Source organism: Cyphellophora attinorum (genome assembly GCF_001299255.1).
Source record: "Cyphellophora attinorum strain CBS 131958 chromosome Unknown Contig26, whole genome shotgun sequence".
Taxonomy (NCBI): domain Eukaryota; kingdom Fungi; phylum Ascomycota; class Eurotiomycetes; order Chaetothyriales; family Cyphellophoraceae; genus Cyphellophora; species Cyphellophora attinorum.
The window spans coordinates 74,053-91,445 of record NW_017253254.1 but is presented as its reverse complement, the minus strand read 5'-3'; the positions used below and the strand labels follow the sequence as shown (position 1 = coordinate 91,445).

Sequence of the window (17,393 nt, the reverse complement as noted above, 5' to 3'; positions counted from 1 at the left end):
GGCCAGGAACTGTTTCCCCGAGCTCAAGCTCAAAGCTTCCAATTCTTTTGGACAGCGGTTGTAGACATTGAACCGGGCACTTATACCACAGTCGCTCCTTACCAAAATGCCCCGGATACCTTCGGCGAGCCTGCTGCGACTGCCTCGCAGCCCACATCAGCGTTGGGCGTTCCCAGCGCATTTGATCGCGGGAAGGAGAGTTGGCGGATATAGGTACATTTCGGTGCAGACCACGCCCTCGACAGACACAGCAACCATTGATGTGACTGGCAAGTCTGCATCGGCGTCATCCCCAGGTACTGCACTCCGCAACCGCCTTTCTTACGCAGTCTAACAGCCTACAGATGCCACGTTCGAAGTCTTGGGTGCGCCGTACTCGCTACTCTCCGTCACGCTCTCCCCATCCCAGGATCTCTACACGCGCCGTGGTACCCTTGTGGGCGTGTCTTCCGATGCCGCAGATGACGCAATATCTACTCTACGTCTCCTGACGCCTTTCCGGCGCGCCATCAGTGGCATACCCTTTCTATATCAGCGAATCACATCTACCACGCCTCTTTCTGCGATAATTTCGACACCCTCCACGAGCACCTCTCTCTCCATCCTCCACCTTGATGGGACAACCGACTGGAAGATCACTCAACGCAAAGCCCTCCTCGCGTGGACGGGCCGCTCACTGAACGTTGCACCAACTCTGCCAACCTCACTCAGCACGAGCGCATACGGTACCTCTCTCGCGACCGGCCGTGGTCTGATATGCCTTTCTGGCGTTGGTCAGATCTACAGCCTCACTCTCGGGCCATCCGAAACCTACATTGCGCATCCATCGAACATTCTCGCCTATAGCATCAACTCGAACCCGGCGCCTCAACCATACCGTTTTCGATCCTCCGCCATGCGACTGCAGATACCACTTCAATTAGGCAACTGGTTTCCAACGCCAGCGTTCGTGAGGGCTATGCAGGACTCTTCGACGTACAAAACTATGCAGAGCTTAGTGCTCCGGTTCCGGACATGGTCACGAAGGACGATTTGGGGAGACCGACTCTTCCTAAAATTCCAAGGCCCGACGACAATATTGCTTCAATCCAGAGCAAGCCGCGTACGAGATGTATTGACGCGCGAGGAGGTGAATGAGATTGCCGACGCACCGGCAGGCAGTGTACTGGCAAGCGTAAGAACTGTACATGATTCACGGGATCGACACGCGGAGCAGAGCAGGATGGGAGTGCACGGTGCCACTGTGAGCGCAGCGACGAACAGTGCAGCAGAAAGCAATGGACAGCCGAAGTTGGAAGTTAAGAGCGTGAGTGAGGATGGTAAAGTTACATTTCAGGCGAAGCAGGAAACCGGGAGCAAAGCATGAGACTATCCAGCTACCGACGGGGTAGCATGCAGTGATGCAGCACCATTCGCAGCTGTCTCTTGTCGCGAGTCGACACGAGCAGAAAAGCCAGCATCCGGCAATTGTACAAAACCAGCCCCCACATCTCTTTCTACCAGCTTTCTCCGCTCAAATTTCACACGCGAAAATGATTTGGATTCAGCGGACCTTGCGTCGCAACCTTGGACGAATTAGGTTGCCAAGATTTTGACCTGGTCGTATGTTAGTAGCAGGTGCCCGATGAATGCTGACATGAAAGCCAGGCCTCCTACCAACTTTATTGATCCATATATTAATAAACCAGCAGCTTCTCATGACTGTCGGTCGCCTTACTGATACGAAGAGCAGCATCAGCAGTCGTACTTAATCTGAACGTCACTTCCTTCCAGCAAGGACAATCCATCGCTGCTGAAGCAACATGGCCTTGACGGGCAGCAAAATCGCCATCGTCGGCGCCGGCCCAGGAGGCCTAACAGCTCTCAAGGAGCTGCGTGAGGTCGGCGCAGATGTCACGCTGTTCGAGCGGCGGCACGATGTTGGCGGACTGTGGTGCTGGACGGAGGATACATCTGTCACGACCGCGTTGAGGGAGACACAAATTTGTAACAGCAAGTATTACATGGCATTGAGCGACTTCCCAATGGGGCAGGAGTACGCACCGCACCTCGATGCTGTCCAGATGGGCAAGTACCTCAGCGCGTATGCAGATCAATTCGACCTTCGCAAGAACATCCAATTCGGAAAGTCCATCACCAGATTAGAACGCGACCACAAGAACGCAAAGTGGCTGCTGCACGTGGCAGACGATCCAAAATCACCGCAAGCGTTTGACAAGGTCGTCTGGGCTACAGGCCAGTTCCTCAAGCCGAAACTTATTCACCTTCCCGGGCAGGAGGGATTCAAAGGGCAAGTGCTACACTCGACGCACGTACGGAATCTCGCAGACTTCAAGGGCAAGAATGTCGTAGTCCTGGGCATGGGCAACACTGCCGCCGACATCGCCGTCGCGCTGATCCCTCACGCCAAACAAGTATATCTCTCCCACCGCCGAGGAGCCAACATCATGTGTAGAACCGATGCGGACGGCCTGCCGGGCGACCTCTTACAGAATCCTGTAGTCTGCCAAGTGATGTGGTGGATCGAGCAGAACATGCCCTCACTTTCGGGAAAGCTGCTGGACATGGTCTTCGATTCCAACTTCAAGAAGAAGTACGGCAAGGAGGACCCAGCTTGGGGATTCAGTAAGAAGGCAGGCATAGGCGACGGCCTGCACACTATCACTTGCAACGACGGGCTAATTCCATCCGTCAAGAACGGCAAGCTGGCGTCCAAGTCAGGTATCAAACGCATCACCGGCTCAGCCAGCATCGAGCTCGACAGCGGCGAGGTGATCAGCAACATCGACGCAATCATCATGTGCACCGGGTACTGGAACGACATGGAGATGCTCTCGGAAGCCGTCACGTACGCCGAACCTACCAAGACCAACCCAGCACGTCCTCCGAACCTGTACATGAACATCTTCCCGCCCAAATATGCCGACTCGATCGCTGTAGCGAGCTTCAATCACGTCAATGGCGCACAACCGCCAGTCCGCGAGTTGACAGCAATGGCTTTGGCGCAGATATGGGCCGGCAACTCTTCACTTCCTTCCCAAACGAAAATGCACGCCTGGATAGCCAAACACGACGCATGGCGTCGCCCACGTATCACGAAAGAACCAAATCTCCATCAAGGCGACATCGTCACCCGCCCATACATGTACTTCCTGCACGACGCCGCCGGGACAGACATGTACGAGCACATTGGCTGGGGCGCCAAGGCGTGGAAACTGTGGTGGAGTGATCGGGCGCTGTACAATGCTTTGGCGTACGGACCAGCGACGGCGTATGGGCATAGGCTGTTTGAGACGGGGAAGAGGAGGACGTGGAAGGGTGCGAGGCAGGCGATTATCGACACGGCGGCGGAGGTCAAGGAGTTGCAGGCTGCGGCGGGGCAGAAGAAGAAGAAGGCTTGATGAGATGGGAAAAGAGAGCAAGCGTGCGACTTGGGGCGGCCGAATCATGAGTACTTGAAGCTAAACAAGCCATGCTAGACGGCTATGTTGACGTTATCCGTGTCGGGACATGAAAGCGAGGCAAAGATACACTATTGAGCGAATTGCACGAACATGTGCGAGCGATGGGTACTCCTGGTCGGTCATCCGGTTTTGCTTATGCCCTTCCAGTTGGATTCATGCCTCGAATCGTTGCTTCCCGCTGTGGCTGGCAACTTGCAAGTTCAGAGGCAAGAGCCGTCAGCGTCATCTTGCTAAGATAGGCCCTCTTTCCTCCTCGTGTCATCCGGTTTGAGGTAAGCTCACCTTACATCCCCAGTCATCCGGTCTGTTGGAGGCCGTCTGGTTGCACACGTCGCCCTCTTGAGATGAGATATTCGTCGGCCACAGTACGCTGTCTTTCACTGAGCCAAGCAGAAGACATCACTGTTCGTCCGCAGCAATTGTCTCCTTCAGAATCGCGTTGGTGAAGTGGGACAGGGGTGATATAAAAACTTCGTGGTGGATGTATGTCAGGGAGGGCGCTGATGATCTAAGCATGGTTTACTGACCGAGTCGGTGGTTTTGAGATCCGTCTGACTTGACCGCCGATCAGCAGAAAGGGTTGATCGTAGAGTTTCGGGCTGGGGAGGACGCTGTCAGAATCTCTGCGTGCATGGATCCCATACCTGGGCCACAGGCTATCCTCGTGCCCTTCTTGCGTCCTTGATCATGTAGTGACTTTTTGCTTCACTCCATATCAGATCGCTGTGAAGCTAGCTCTGCAGGTTCATATATCTGGAACCACCAAAGTTTGCCCATCAATCGACCACGGTTCCGATACACAGTATCACGTTTCAGCGGCATGGTGCAACGGCGAGCACATCGCACGAGGTTGAGAGTTAGTTCCGTTCCCCTTCGACAGTCGGTTAACCCCGGGCCTGCTCTACAGGGAACCAAGCCCGTGGACAGAAGATCCTAGTTCGATTCTGGGTGCTGCTACTAAGACTTTTGGCTTTTCTGCTCATGTCCACGAGGTAGCTGAGGACGTTCGAAGGAGCTTGATACAAGAAGTGAAGGGTATCAATTTTGTACAATCTATCTTGGCAATAGTCTTGCGCTGTACACCACGAGATTCAGCAGTCACATCTTCTGAACCCCCTCGGGAACCCAACGACGTCTCTGATGTTACTGACACCCACCAGATATGCTAGCAAGCGATCAAATCCAATTCCGAAGCCGCCGTGAGGCGAGCTGCCGAAGCGGCGAAGGTCCGCGTACCATTGGAGTGAATTCAGGGACTCGCCTTCATGGAGGTATGGATATGCTGACTTGGCCGGAGATGAGGCAGTCGTTGAGACCTGAGACGGGCCAGCACCACAAGCTGCTGCAGCAGGTGCTGACGATGGTTCCTCCGACCTCTTCGGCTTCAAGAGACCCGTATTGCGCATCGTAGCAATCAGTGCCTCTAGCCTGTGCTCACGCAGACTGCCGCCGCAGAGCTCAGCATAGCCAAATGGGAGGAGGATATCGAAGCAGGCTGCTGTCTGCCTTTGCTCGGTTGATTCGTTCGGTGACTGGTTGGCCGGATCATCATTTGGCAGCATGTAGAATGGCTTCTGGGCTTTCGGGTAATCCATGATCACCAACGGATGATTTCCTGCAACCTCACGGACCAGCCATTTCTCATGTTCGAGCGCTAGACCACCATCCCAGGAGGGCTTGAACTCGAATAGCTCTTCCTTCTCCTTGTAAGCCGCCTGAAGCTGTTGCAAGGCAGCGGAGTATGTCAACCGCATCCACGGCTCGTCCTGTAATACAGCATTCCACCTGGTCTCGAGATCTTTCGCTGCGCCTTCTTCAACGTCGGAGGTGGCCGCCTTGGTTGGATCGCTGTAGTATGCCGCCAGCTCTTTTCCCACGCGCGATGATACAAAGTCTCCGGCAACATGTCTGATCAATGCTTCAGCATGATCAATGATCTCGTGAACAGAGCTAGTGCCCCGGTATTCCGCCTCCAACATGTAGAACTCAGCCAGATGGCGAGGTGTCTCACTAGCCTCAGCACGGAATGTAGGTGCAAGACACCAGACATCGCCTAGCTCAGCGGAGTATGCTTCCAGGTGTAGCTGATTCGAGACTGTAAGGTACTTTGGCCCACCGAAGAAGTGCTGTTGCTCGCTCCGTACGGGTGGAAGCTGTGCCGCGTCAGCTGGCGCGATAGTGAAGACTTCTCCAGCGCCTTCGCAGTCCGAGCTCGTAATTGCAGGTGGGTGAACTTGTATCGCCGGCTCACTGCTTCCATTCTCGAAGTAGTCTGCAACTGCTCGCGTGAGTTGAGCACGACTTCGTGCCACAAGAGAGCCTAGCCCAGTCCTCATCCGCAGATGTGGCACACTTCTCAGGAAATCTGCACTCGTGGCCTTCTTCTGTATAGGGTTCTCTCCCACGCTGCCATCCTGCTCAAGGACATCGCCGAGTCCGACGTCGTTAATTGCCTCAACCTGCAGATCGTGACTTTGTCCTTTGCCAGGACTCACTTCCCAGCGACCGCTGACATCGACATATGAACCATTTGTGATCGAGGCGGCAAGAGAGGGAGGTTGGACCACTGCGTGGACAGGCGTGGAGGTGCTGCCATCGGCAATGTGTATGAACGCTATGCGCTTTTGCCGGCGTATGCTCCGGACAAGGCCTTGGACTCGGACGGACTTAGCGGCCCTTTCATCGTGGTTTATAGCCTGGAGTTGGGCGTGCGTCACTCGGTCTTGTGTGCATGGCGATGAGTGCCAACTGCGTAGCTGGAGCAGAGGTATGGGCGCTGTGCGTAGGATGTCCGGGCGCCCGCAGTTAGTGATGGCTCTCGATGGGCTCGAGAGGCGGCAGGATCTCCCAGAGAGCCTCCATGGCATCCCGGAATAGCTGCAGACTCGATGGCCTTCACCCAGAACCAACGGCAACGTAAAGCGGAATTATTTGCTCGGAAGCGTTGAAGTGTCGCGTTTCGGCGCATCACTTGGAAAATGTTTCCACTAGCGCTGGATCCACTGCCCGCGAGTCACCCAAGTTTAGGCATCGTGCCTTCTTATAATGCTTCTAGACACTACCTAGGTAGGTACAGTGACTTCGCTCAGGAAGGCGTATGTATTCGCATTCCGCGAACACTGCAGTGATCTGAAGTTGACACTCGTGGCCCCGACAACACGAGTGTAGCAGCCTGGCGTCAACGAAGATTCAATAGGCGACTGGGGCTTGAACATGGCAGGCAAAGGAGCGGAAGCATGAATCACCAGTAAAGTGTTGAGAGCGAGCAGCAGGAGCCACATGGGCCCAGCTCTAATACTGCATACGCCGCTGGCTCGTACTCAGGCGCGTCTGCGAGCTCGAGCTCATCCTCATTTCTGCTCATCACTCCTCGATGTGCGCCAGCCTCATAGTCCTTGCCGCTCGCCTTGCAAGTCGGTCGTTGCCTCCATGCCCTCATCTCAGGCTACCAACGGGCGCCGGATCGTGTTGTAGAACGAGGTAGACTCATCAAGCTTTCCCTCGTAGTCTCGCGAAGCCCTGGATCGTTGTGGTCGGCGAGTCTCGTCTCCTCGCCCTCGCTGTCTGAGTCCGACTGCTCTCCCCCGATGTCCGCGTCCGACTCTTTCCCCTCGCTGTCCAAGTTCGACGCCTCCCCTTCGCTCTCTGCAATCGAGTCAGCTCCTTCGTCTTCCGTGTCCAACGCCTTCCCTGCGCTCTCCGGTCGCGACGCCTAGTCTCTTCCAGAACTAGCAGGCACAGCCAGATTCCTATCTCCCCTAACGCCCACAGCCGGACTCGCCTGCCGACTTCTCCTACCTGCACCGTGATTGAATCCTCCTAAGCCTGGCGAATTCGGCGGCTGTGCGCTGCTACCCCTGGTCTGCACTCCTCTTCCTTTCTTCAACATATTGTTCTCAGCATACATCTTCTGCAGCAGCGTATCTAGATTACGATTTTCTGCGCGAAGCTTCTCGCTTTCCATTGCCATGGTACGCCTCTCTTCAGCGAAATTGAGTTCTTTCAAGCGCCGCGGCTCGTCGCTGGCTTTGATCTTTAGTGCTGCGACCTCTTTCTCGAGGCTACTGTTCTCGGAGCTCAGGTCGACTGCTTGAGCTGAAGCACTTTGGTATTGCTGACGCGTGAATTCGAAGTCACGCTTCGTGTTCTCGAGAGATCGCTCCAGACCCTTGGCACGCTCTTCGGCGGTCTGTGCGCGAGCGCGGGCGATCTCGAGCGTAGCGACATCTGGGTTATCAGAGGAAGTAAGGGCAGCCCGGGCATCCGCTAGGTCTTTCTTGAGGTCTGCGTTCTCCGTACGGAGCATCGTGTTGGTCTCACGGATCTTCTCGCTTTGGGTTTTGATAGACTCATTGGTCGCGGCCAGCTTCTTATTCTGCTTGTAAATCGTGCGATTGTGCTCGCGCTGTTTCTCGTAGCGTTGAATTAGACCATTGTGATCTCTCTGCCATTCTGCAGCGGTAGCCTCAGATCTCGCCTGCTCTTGTTTTGCTGTTTTGAGAGCTTCTTCGGCTTCGACTCTCGCTTTCTTCTCAGCAGCAAGTTCTGTGGACATAGCCTTGAGCTGATCTCGCATGTGTTCTATCGCTGCATGATCTGATGAGTTGTCTCTGGTCGGGGTAAGGTCTCGCATGGGCGTCACACGTTGCCTCTTGTAGAAGACAGAGGTCGATGCATCCGTATCGAGCATACGCTTCCTGCCCATTGGCGTGGCTGACCGAGACACCGGGGATCTTGTCCTGAGACGACCGTCGCGAGGTGTTGGTGCTGCCGTGCCAGCTGCAGTCGTGTTCTCGCTCAATTTTGGAGGCGTATCGTCCATTTCGTCGTACTCCACCTCCTGAATGGGTACGATGTCCCAATTTGCCTCGAAATCTGCGCATAAAGCAGCTCTGGCTGCAATGGCAGCTGCGTGATTGATCATTCTATTTGCACTCTTGCGGACCACCCGTTGAGTTTCACCTGAATGCATCAGAGGGATAGCCGGCTCCTCAGGCAATGGGAGATAGGCAAAGCTGCCGCCCAGATGTGTCCGGGCAAGATACGTGCCTCGCACAAGAAGTTTCAGCCTCTGCGGTGACGGCATTGCTTTGCGAAGGCACCGATCTATGTGCTCTGCTGAATTTGTCACCAGAAGGTGCACGACGGGAAGTAGCTGGTTGCGGCCCTTGGAGTGCAGCTCCCGGATCCGAAGGATGTGAGGGCTTTGATTGTCGAAGGAGGAGTCGAATGCGAGCATCATGACAGGACGCGGAGAGACGAAGACGTCGGCATCCGCAGTTGTGCTGATAATGTCCACCTTCAAGGTGTCCCGCAGAGCCTCGGGAGTTCCTGCGCGAGCTGATGGTGGACGATCATGTCTTCTGACCTGGATTTGTCGCATGGTCAGGTACTCCGTGAGCAGGTTTTGCACAGGGCCCGGCTTGCAAGCGATGATCAACGTGCAGTCCACTCGTTTGAGCATGTTCACGAGTGCACCGAGAAAGACGAACTTCGATCCTGCATATTCGGCATATGCCACTTCTTCTTCCGACCGGATTGAGTACTGAGTAAAGCCAGGCAGACCGAGGTCCATATGTGTTGTTGTATCCTGTAGTAACTCAATCAATTCAATCATCTCGTTGCGCTCAATAGTTCTGCTGGTAGATCCGGTCGCCGAACCTACAGATCCACGGCGATGGATGAATTTCAATATCAGCTTTCGCTTTGCATTGATGTGGTCGATATAGACAGACTGAATCTTCCCTTCTGCTGGAAGACCAATTAGGTACTCTCCCTGGCCAACGACCGGTTGGGTGGGGAGACTGGCCCCGTCGATTTGGAGTTTGATGCGCTCATTCAGCATTGAGGTTTGACTAGAACTGGGCTTCGAGGACGTGGCTGACTCTGCTGCAGGAGGCTCTTCCTCGATAGATTGTTGGATAGGAAGCGCGCTGACTTGGCTCGGGTCGTAGCTGTTCTCAGCTGGTGGAATTACATCCGACACATCGCCTCGAAGTGAGACTTCTGCACGACTTGGTGATGTGTAGTCTGCAATGTGGGGAGGCGCTGTTGCAAGTGGACTTGTCACTGCATTTGCCAATGCAGCATCGTGATTTATACTCTCGCCAAATGCTTGTGGCGTACGCGCGCGACGGAGTTGCTGGGCACGTTGAGGTGATCGTGTTCGAGAGACAGGTGTCGCAGCTTGCAAGCGGGGTGACTGCCGAAGTGCTGGTACGTCCATCTTCTTGGGAGTGACAGGCGCGGAGCGCTTGGGCGAGCCTTTCTGTCGACGAGTATCTATGGTTCGTGAGTTTATCGCCCGACGAATTTCAGGCAGTTGAGACTCGAAGTGCCAGGACGAGGATGTAACGGAGGGAGTACCTTGTGTTTGAGCTAGTCCAGGAACGATCGGCTCCAGGCTTGGCAGCGATTGTGGCTCGACCGCGCTTTGCGGCAGTTGCGGATGGGCACCTGTTTGCACGTCCGTCAAGCCTTTGTTCAGGATGTGGTCGAGTCCAAGTCTGCTATCGACAGGTGACTCCTGAATTGCTGGTGCTGATGAAGCAAAGGCGGACAGGATGTCCTGATTTCCTGAAGATGCGGCGATTTGCACCTCAGAGTTACTGTCGACAACACCAGACGCAAGTTGAAGTAGACCGTCGTTCTCAAATGATTGGATCTGCGACCCGAGCTCTTCGTGTTTGGGAGGTGCTTGGGTTTGCACCTCGGCGTTGACGTCGACGACCGTGGGCAAAAGTTGGTCTTGATCGTTGTCCGCCGCTGACGATGGGGATGCCAGACGGGCTGCTCGGTGTCCGGCAATCGCTGCAAATTGCAAGTCCGCGTTACTATCAGCAGGCTCGGGCGTTGAAGTTCTTCTTTGCGCAGAGCGATCTGTTACCAGCGTTTCGGCAACGTGCTGATCGGCGGCCCTCTGGGATGTTTCTGGTAGTGAGGTAATTTGTGGGAGCGATTGCGCTGGCGTCTGGCCGATCGACTGCTGTGTCTGGTGCACGAAGTCGTTGCCACCTTTTGAGCGCTGGTCGGCTGGAAGAAGAGGTACCTCCAAGACAAAGTTGTGTTGATAATCTACGGTAGAGAGTGACGATTGCGCCTGTGTCTCTGCTATTTCCAGCGACGGCGAATTTGGACCGTCGTCGTCTTCGGCAGACAGATCGCTTTCCCTGTACAGACTAGGTGGCTGAGACAACGGTGTCGAAGCGGCCGGGTCGTCGATGTCGCTGGAGGAATCTGCGATGATTGGTCTCGATCGCTTGGTCTTTCTCTTCTCCGCAGGGCTGAATCCTTGCGCAAAGGGACGGGGAACGTCTGGCAGATCTTGCGTAGCTGGTAGGCCGAGTCTTCGATCTTGCTTGCTGTTTTCGCTTGATCCCACGGTTCTAGAAGTGCTGTTCCAAGATTCCGACGGGGTTCCCAAGTCGGCTCAAATGTCTTGCCAGTACGAGGATGCGGCTCCCAAGCAAGCAGATACTCAATTCTGTTTGCACCCCTCCTGCGCTCTTTCAGTATAGCGCGTGCAGGCCAAATGCCGTTCTCTTCGTCGAAGATACGCTCGTCAGTCGTGGATTGGGTTGTATTGTGTGATTCTTTGCTTGAGTTTTGTTCCGCAATGCGACTGTTCGACGCCGCTTGTGGACTTGAGGCTGAAGACCGAAACTTCCCGCCGCCAGCAGTTGTACCAAACTTCCGTCGCTTGGGCGATCTAGCTTTATAGTCTGTTCGTTCTATAAGTTGGTGTTTACGAGTGTTCTGCATGGCGCTCGATCTGAGCAACGTTCGTGTGATATGGTGGCATGTTACTTGAGATGTCTACGCAGGATACTGTATGAGAAGGTGCGAAGGTAGCAAAGTCCAGTGAAGTGACGGCGTGAAAGTGAACGAGTATTGTCAAGTGACGGAGGCGGGAGCTAATACTTTCCAAGGTTGTTTTGGCGGACTCGATCGCGGCGCTTTTCGTGGGGAGCGCTTCGGGCGGCAACTTAGCCGAGGCGTGCCGGCGGCTACTGGCGTCCTCCGCCGCCACTGGGCACAGGGCACAGTGAGCACTCGAGCTGTCACTCTCAGTAATGGGCGTCCTCCCTACGCCGACCGTCTTCAATTCTCGAGCCGCAAATGTTGCTTATTACGGAGTCCCCGCCAGGGAGTGCGCTGCCTCTATGGTTCTATATCAGACACATCGCCGCAGCTTCGGGACACTGCGAGATGCTCAGCACAATGCTGTGGTGAACATCTGGCGATCCTCCTCAGTAGATGTCCTTAACCAGTCCTCGTAATCGAAACCAAGTTCACTAAGCTCCCTGATTGACTTCCTTTGCTCACCTTTGGCATTGAACGCGGACTTTATCGATGCGAATTGCGAACGGATCCAAACCATCTCCCTGCTTCTACGACTTCCAAGTTTGCCCTCGCCATCATTCTCAAGACCATGGACCGCGTTGGCCGACTTTGCCCAATCATAGAGTTCGTTCAGCTGCGCAACATCGTCGGGGAACCTTTTCAGATGAAAATACTTGCCCGGACCATTTGCTTCGATGGTGTCTGCTTCCCATCGTCGCATCACGTCTTTAGACGGCAGCTCGAGTCTGCCCGCCCAAACCCTGGCAACTACAGCGGCTTGGTTCTCAGCCAAGGAGAAGGGAAGCACCATAGTGTTGATGACTGGTAGCACAAGTGATGGATGCTGAATGTGGAACAAATCCTTGAATAGTCCCCGGATCCTGAGCCCATCAGTCACCAGGGGTGGTTGAATGTTCGAAAGCATTGGCAGGGAATAGAAATAGCCAGTACAAAAGACGACCGCATCAATCCCTTCTTCGATGTGACCACTCCGACACCGAACGGCTCGATTGTGTTGAGCAGGCGGCAGAAACTCCACAACTTCTTCGATATCTCGGCGCCAATCTGGAGGAGTTCCAGCGCTCAATGCAGAAGGCGACCGAGCTGACATGAGGACTGGTTTCTGTGCTTTTTGTGCGATTTGGTAGCTGATGTCGAGACCTGATGCTTTGTTGCCGACAACAAGGACCTTCTTGTCAAGATAGTCCTCCGGCCTTCGATACGCCTTTGAGTGTATCACGGACCCGGGATACGCCTGTTCCCATGCCTTTAGGCCATCGATCGCTGGTACATTCGGCACAGTGTAGTGGCCATTGGCAACGACGATTGCGTCGAAGTGTCTTCCACTAGCATTGCCTGTTTCAAGGTCTCGGACTCGTAACGACCACGCCTCATTTTCGCGTCGGATGTCCTCGACCTGGTGCTGAAACGAGATGAGATGTTTGATTCCTCCAGCATACTCGTCAAGGTATTCCAGCACCCTTTCATGAGATGGAAAAAGTGGATCATCCTCCGAGAACGGCTTCTCCGCGTAGCACATCAGACCTTTAGTTATGTTCGTTTCCAGATGGTCGTAAATCGGTGACTCGAGCTCCAGAGACCTTCCATGGCATACATCGTGAACACCAGACTTACCTTGCTGCTGCCCGTACCTCGGATCTGTTTGAGGGATAGGTATATGCTTCGACAATCTCGGTTCAGACCAGTTCCATACCCCGCCGACTCGAGTTCGCTGCTCAAATATGTCTATCTGATCAAAAGTCTTCTCCGCCAGCAGGAATCTATGCCTGATCAGTATTCTGGTCCGGACGAGTCCGTCCAGGACCTACTTTGCGAAAGCAATACCAGTTGGACCGGCGCCAATGATGACAATACGCCGGATCGTAGAAGGAACAGTATATGAGCCCATCTATTGAAATCGAGCACCGTACCGAGGAAGTTGAGAACGTGAACGAGCCTACCAACTTGTAGAACAAACGAGATAAGAAGAAGCGAGCAGGTCAGTTTAAGCTCCAGCGAGGCGATCGTCCAGGGATCAACCACCCGAATACTTGCATGTGATACTGCAGGGCCTCAGGCACACGAGGCATGGTATCGCAGGCAGTGTAGGACTTGTCTATAGTTGAATTGTGCCTTGAGAGCATTCACTCACATCAGATCACTGACGGCACTGATTGACCTGCCAATACCTAGTACTCACACCGGTCAGTCGAAGCACCAGCAACGTCATAGCCGGGCGAGCCTGAGTTTCTGACAGCCAGCGCATGAGACACAGTGCTCCGCCCTACAAGTTCCAGTCGGCGCGAATTTCTGCCAAGCAATGATTTCCGGCCATTGAGTGCAGGTAACTGGGGTTCCGGGAGCGATTGGAAGTCGTCATCTTCGCCTTCTCGAATCAGGCACCTGCGCCGGCTCTGTAATCTCGCCTTTCTGTCCATCGATCGGCTGCAGACCTTGCGGAAGGAGGCCACCACGAGCGAACAAGCAGTGTACCAGTGAATTGGTCGACGCGCCTTCACATACTCGATTGCGCGAAGCAAAGGAGATGAAGCGTGACTGCCGCTTGCGAGAAGAAAAAATATATTGCCGGAGCAGGTCTCCAGCATGGCTCACACGATGGCCAGACCGGTAGTCATGGCAGCTATGGCGTTGCTCACCTTTCTAGGATTTCTATTTCTGCTGTTCCCTTCGTCGTTCTCACAGTCCTCAGAACCCATTGGTAAGGCTTCAGATCCAATCGTTTCCGCCCAGCAAGATGGAGACTACTTGGTCGGCGTGGGAAAAGCAGACATCACTGGGTAGGTCAATCTGTGCGGTCGTCGTGCCTTTACTGATTCACATCAAGACCCGTCGTTGAGATCAACCTGATGGGGTACGCGGACACGGCGCAAACAGGCACAGGTCTTCGACAACGGCTCTATACGCGAGCATTCATCTTTGCGAACTCCGAGTCTCCCTCCGAAAGAGTAGCATACCTTGTTCTTGATACGCAGTCTGGCGACACAGCCATTCGTCATGGCATTCTGGAGGGTCTCAAGGGCATGGGACCAGAATATGATGTCTACAGCCGGAGCAACGTTGCTGTCACTGGTACTCATAGCCATTCTGGTCCAGGTGCGTGGTTGAACTATCTACTGCCTCAGATCACCAGCAATGGTTTCAGCAAAGAGAGCTATCAAGCAATTGTCGACGGCTCTCTCCTCGCCATACGTCGTGCGCACGAGTCCTTGACGACAGGTACCTTACGTTATGGATCTGCCAAGGTTGTTGATGGGAACGCAAATCGCAGCCCAGCCGCGTATCTTGAGAACCCGGCATCTGAACGTGCACAATACACGGACGATGTGGACAAAGACCTCACTCTTCTAGAGGTCAGCAGTGCTGGCAGGACCCTGGGGCTGCTGTCGTGGTTTCCAGTACATGGCACCTCTCTGTATCAGAACAACACGCTTATAACTGGAGACAACAAAGGCGTGGCAGCGTATCTGATGGAAGAGGCCATGAAGTCAACAAATCCATCTTTCGTCGCCGGCTTTTCTCAGGCGAATGTCGGCGACACCACACCCAACACTCTGGGTGCGTACTGTGAAGAAACCGGCCTCCAATGTACTTTTAATGACAGTACCTGCGATGGAAAGACCCAGGGATGCCATGGACGAGGTCCCTTCTTCCAGTATAATGATCAAGGCACCAAGTCATGCTTTGATATCGGACGAAGACAGTATGAGGCAGCTAGATCTCTGCTGGATAGCGCAGACCTGCAGCCGATCACTGGTCCCACGGTTTCATCCTACCATTTCTTCCAGGACATGTCGAACTTCACCTTCAGCAACCCGTTGGATCAATCTCGCGAAGCCAAGACCTGTTCCGCAGCACTCGGCTACAGCTTTGCAGGCGGTACAACTGATGGACCTGGGGCCTTTGACTTCACACAAGGCTTGAATGACACAGATGACTCCCCAGCACTCGACAATCCAGTATGGAAAGCAGCAAGATTCTTTCTGCACCAGCCATCTGATGCGCAGATGAAATGTCAGAGCCCTAAGCCAATTCTGCTTGACGTGGGTGCCACTACAAAGCCGTATCAGTGGTCACCCAACATTGTGGACATCCAAATGCTTCGAGTCGGATCTCTGTTCATGATCATCGCGCCTGGAGAAGCTACGACCATGTCAGGCCGTCGTTGGCGAAAGGCTATTGCTGAAGGCGCGTCCGGCCTGCTTGACGTTGAAGACCCAAAAGTTGTTATCGGCGGACCAGCCAATACCTATGCTCACTACATTGCGACAGAAGAGGAATATGGGTTCCAGCGATATGAAGGTGCAAGCACACTGTACGGCCCACATACTCTGGCAGCCTACGTGAACCTCACTGTTCAGCATCTGCCGTACCTGGGTAATGCGGCAGAGGTTACCCAGCTTCCAGCACTTGCCCTTGGACCATCACCTCCTATCAATGTCAACAACTCATTGTCGTTTATTACTGGAGTAGTGGTAGACAACCCACAAATACTGAAGAAATTCGGTGATGCGCTCGAGTCACCAGACTCTGCCCAGATTTTCACGGCTGGCGAAATTGTGGCAGCAAAATTCGTCGGCGCGAATCCGCGGAACAACTTCCGTTTAGAGGGCACCTTTGCTGCCGTCGAGCAACGTGACGAGGCAACTGGTCAATGGTCTGAGGTCCGCACCGATAAGGACTGGTTTCTCGTATACAATTGGAAGCGTACCAGTACAATATTGGGGACCAGTGAAGTCACTCTGGAATGGGAGATTGAGCCGGGAACGCCGAAGGGCGTGTATAGACTACGGTACTATGGAGATTGGAAGAGTCTTGGAGGGAAGATCACAGCGTTTGAAGGGACCAGCGGCACTTTCAATGTCGATGGCGGTGGGAGTGGCGGAAGCATTGTTGACGAATTACTCAGGATGTAATATGGACTCAGATACCCCAATAGTAGCATCATGGAAGGTAGGTGCTGTTTAGACTGGCATTCATCGGTGGAATAGTGGTAATGGAAACATCGCTCTTATCTCTTAATACATCCGCATGCTCTTGAAGACTGAGCCTGACATGGACTATTCACAACCGTTGCCGCAGACTTTGGCGACTGGTATCATACAAAAGCATTTCCCGAAAGCGCCTACACTACCCTCATTGTCAATCATACCCCAGAGTCCGCCTCAGAACGAGTACTCTAGTACCGCTGCTGCACCATCGGTCCACCTCCCGGCGCAACAGCAACCTGCTGCCTCGGGCGCGCTGGCGTCTCGTACTTGCTGACAATCCACCATGCGTGAAGCACGCCGGGGATCCAGCCGAGGATCGAAAGACAGATGTTGATCCAGAAGTCGGCGGCGCATCCGCGTTTGAGGAAGACGGACATTGCTGTGAACAGCTTAGTTAGCGCTTGGTGCGGAGCGGCATGAGTGGATGGCACTTACGAGGCAGGAAGAGGGCGAGGAAGTAGAGGAGGACGTCGCTCGTTGAGGACGTGGCGTTTCGTGCCATTGCGGATGATCTGGTTTGAGGGTTGTCGAGGAGTCTTGGGTGGTGGCAGTAGTGATTCGACTGCGCGGATCGGGTGGCAGAGTAGTGGTCGATCGCTATGTCAATGTGCAGACTTGTGCACGGATTCGAGTAATGTGTTGGGGGAAGGGTGCAGCGCAGCAGGAACGGGAATGCCAGCTCTATATGTCGACCTACACTAGGTACCTACGTCAAGGAAACGACCGCGTAAGCATTCAAACCCACCTGGGCAACCACAAGTCGAAGTCGTGAACCCTAGCTCGAGAAAGCGCGACTCTCGATCGGCATCAGCTCGCCGTTGAACGTTCGATGAGCAGACACGACATCTATCGGGTTCGGGCAACCGACGTCATGCGACGTCAACCGCGATTGGGCTGAAAGTCAATGTGACTGCGCAACGGAAATAGCTCGTAGGACTACAGGGTATCGGCAGGCGAGTGTTCCTTTGCGCTCTCGCAAGAAGCAAGGCGTTTTGCAATCACATGAGGGTGAACGCGTAAGCATAAAGACCCTACATTAGCAGGCGTTGAAGTAATGGCAGAGGCTTGGAAAAGTTGG

At 54.2% G+C, this 17,393-nt stretch overlaps 6 protein-coding genes across 6 annotated transcripts; 3 read left to right on the top strand and 3 right to left on the bottom strand.

Annotated features, from left to right (window-relative positions):
* Nucleotides 1–106: 106 nt before the first annotated feature.
* On the top strand, nucleotides 107–1,366 carry AB675_3614 (Altered inheritance of mitochondria protein 24, mitochondrial; the record flags this gene model as incomplete). The annotated part of the gene is made up of 2 exons (XM_018143681.1): nucleotides 107–296; nucleotides 345–1,366. The coding sequence occupies 2 exons, from the start codon at nucleotides 107–109 to the stop codon at nucleotides 1,364–1,366; spliced, it is 1,212 nt and encodes a 403-aa protein (XP_017997002.1).
* Nucleotides 1,367–1,802: 436 nt separating this feature from the next.
* On the top strand, nucleotides 1,803–3,401 carry AB675_3613 (Dimethylaniline monooxygenase [N-oxide-forming] 5; the record flags this gene model as incomplete). Its single annotated transcript, XM_018143680.1, has 1 exon — nucleotides 1,803–3,401. The coding sequence occupies one exon, from the start codon at nucleotides 1,803–1,805 to the stop codon at nucleotides 3,399–3,401; it is 1,599 nt and encodes a 532-aa protein (XP_017997095.1).
* A 1,154-nt stretch (nucleotides 3,402–4,555) lies between these two features.
* On the bottom strand, nucleotides 4,556–11,225 carry AB675_3612 (putative asparagine--tRNA ligase, mitochondrial; the record flags this gene model as incomplete). Its single annotated transcript, XM_018143679.1, has 4 exons — nucleotides 4,556–6,240; nucleotides 6,918–7,109; nucleotides 7,263–10,747; nucleotides 10,777–11,225. 4 exons carry the CDS (start codon nucleotides 11,223–11,225, stop codon nucleotides 4,556–4,558), a joined length of 5,811 nt encoding a protein of 1,936 aa, XP_017997114.1.
* A 451-nt stretch (nucleotides 11,226–11,676) lies between these two features.
* AB675_3611 (Thiol-specific monooxygenase) lies at nucleotides 11,677–13,215 on the bottom strand (the record flags this gene model as incomplete). Its single annotated transcript, XM_018143678.1, has 3 exons — nucleotides 11,677–12,851; nucleotides 12,942–13,087; nucleotides 13,136–13,215. The coding sequence occupies 3 exons, from the start codon at nucleotides 13,213–13,215 to the stop codon at nucleotides 11,677–11,679; spliced, it is 1,401 nt and encodes a 466-aa protein (XP_017996993.1).
* Nucleotides 13,216–13,922: 707 nt separating this feature from the next.
* Nucleotides 13,923–16,240, top strand: AB675_3610 (Neutral ceramidase; the record flags this gene model as incomplete). Its single annotated transcript, XM_018143677.1, has 2 exons — nucleotides 13,923–14,104; nucleotides 14,152–16,240. 2 exons carry the CDS (start codon nucleotides 13,923–13,925, stop codon nucleotides 16,238–16,240), a joined length of 2,271 nt encoding a protein of 756 aa, XP_017997079.1.
* A 263-nt stretch (nucleotides 16,241–16,503) lies between these two features.
* On the bottom strand, nucleotides 16,504–16,817 carry AB675_3609 (Plasma membrane proteolipid 3; the record flags this gene model as incomplete). The annotated part of the gene is made up of 2 exons (XM_018143675.1): nucleotides 16,504–16,694; nucleotides 16,751–16,817. The coding sequence occupies 2 exons, from the start codon at nucleotides 16,815–16,817 to the stop codon at nucleotides 16,504–16,506; spliced, it is 258 nt and encodes an 85-aa protein (XP_017997003.1).
* Between the last annotated feature and the right edge of the window lie 576 nt (nucleotides 16,818–17,393).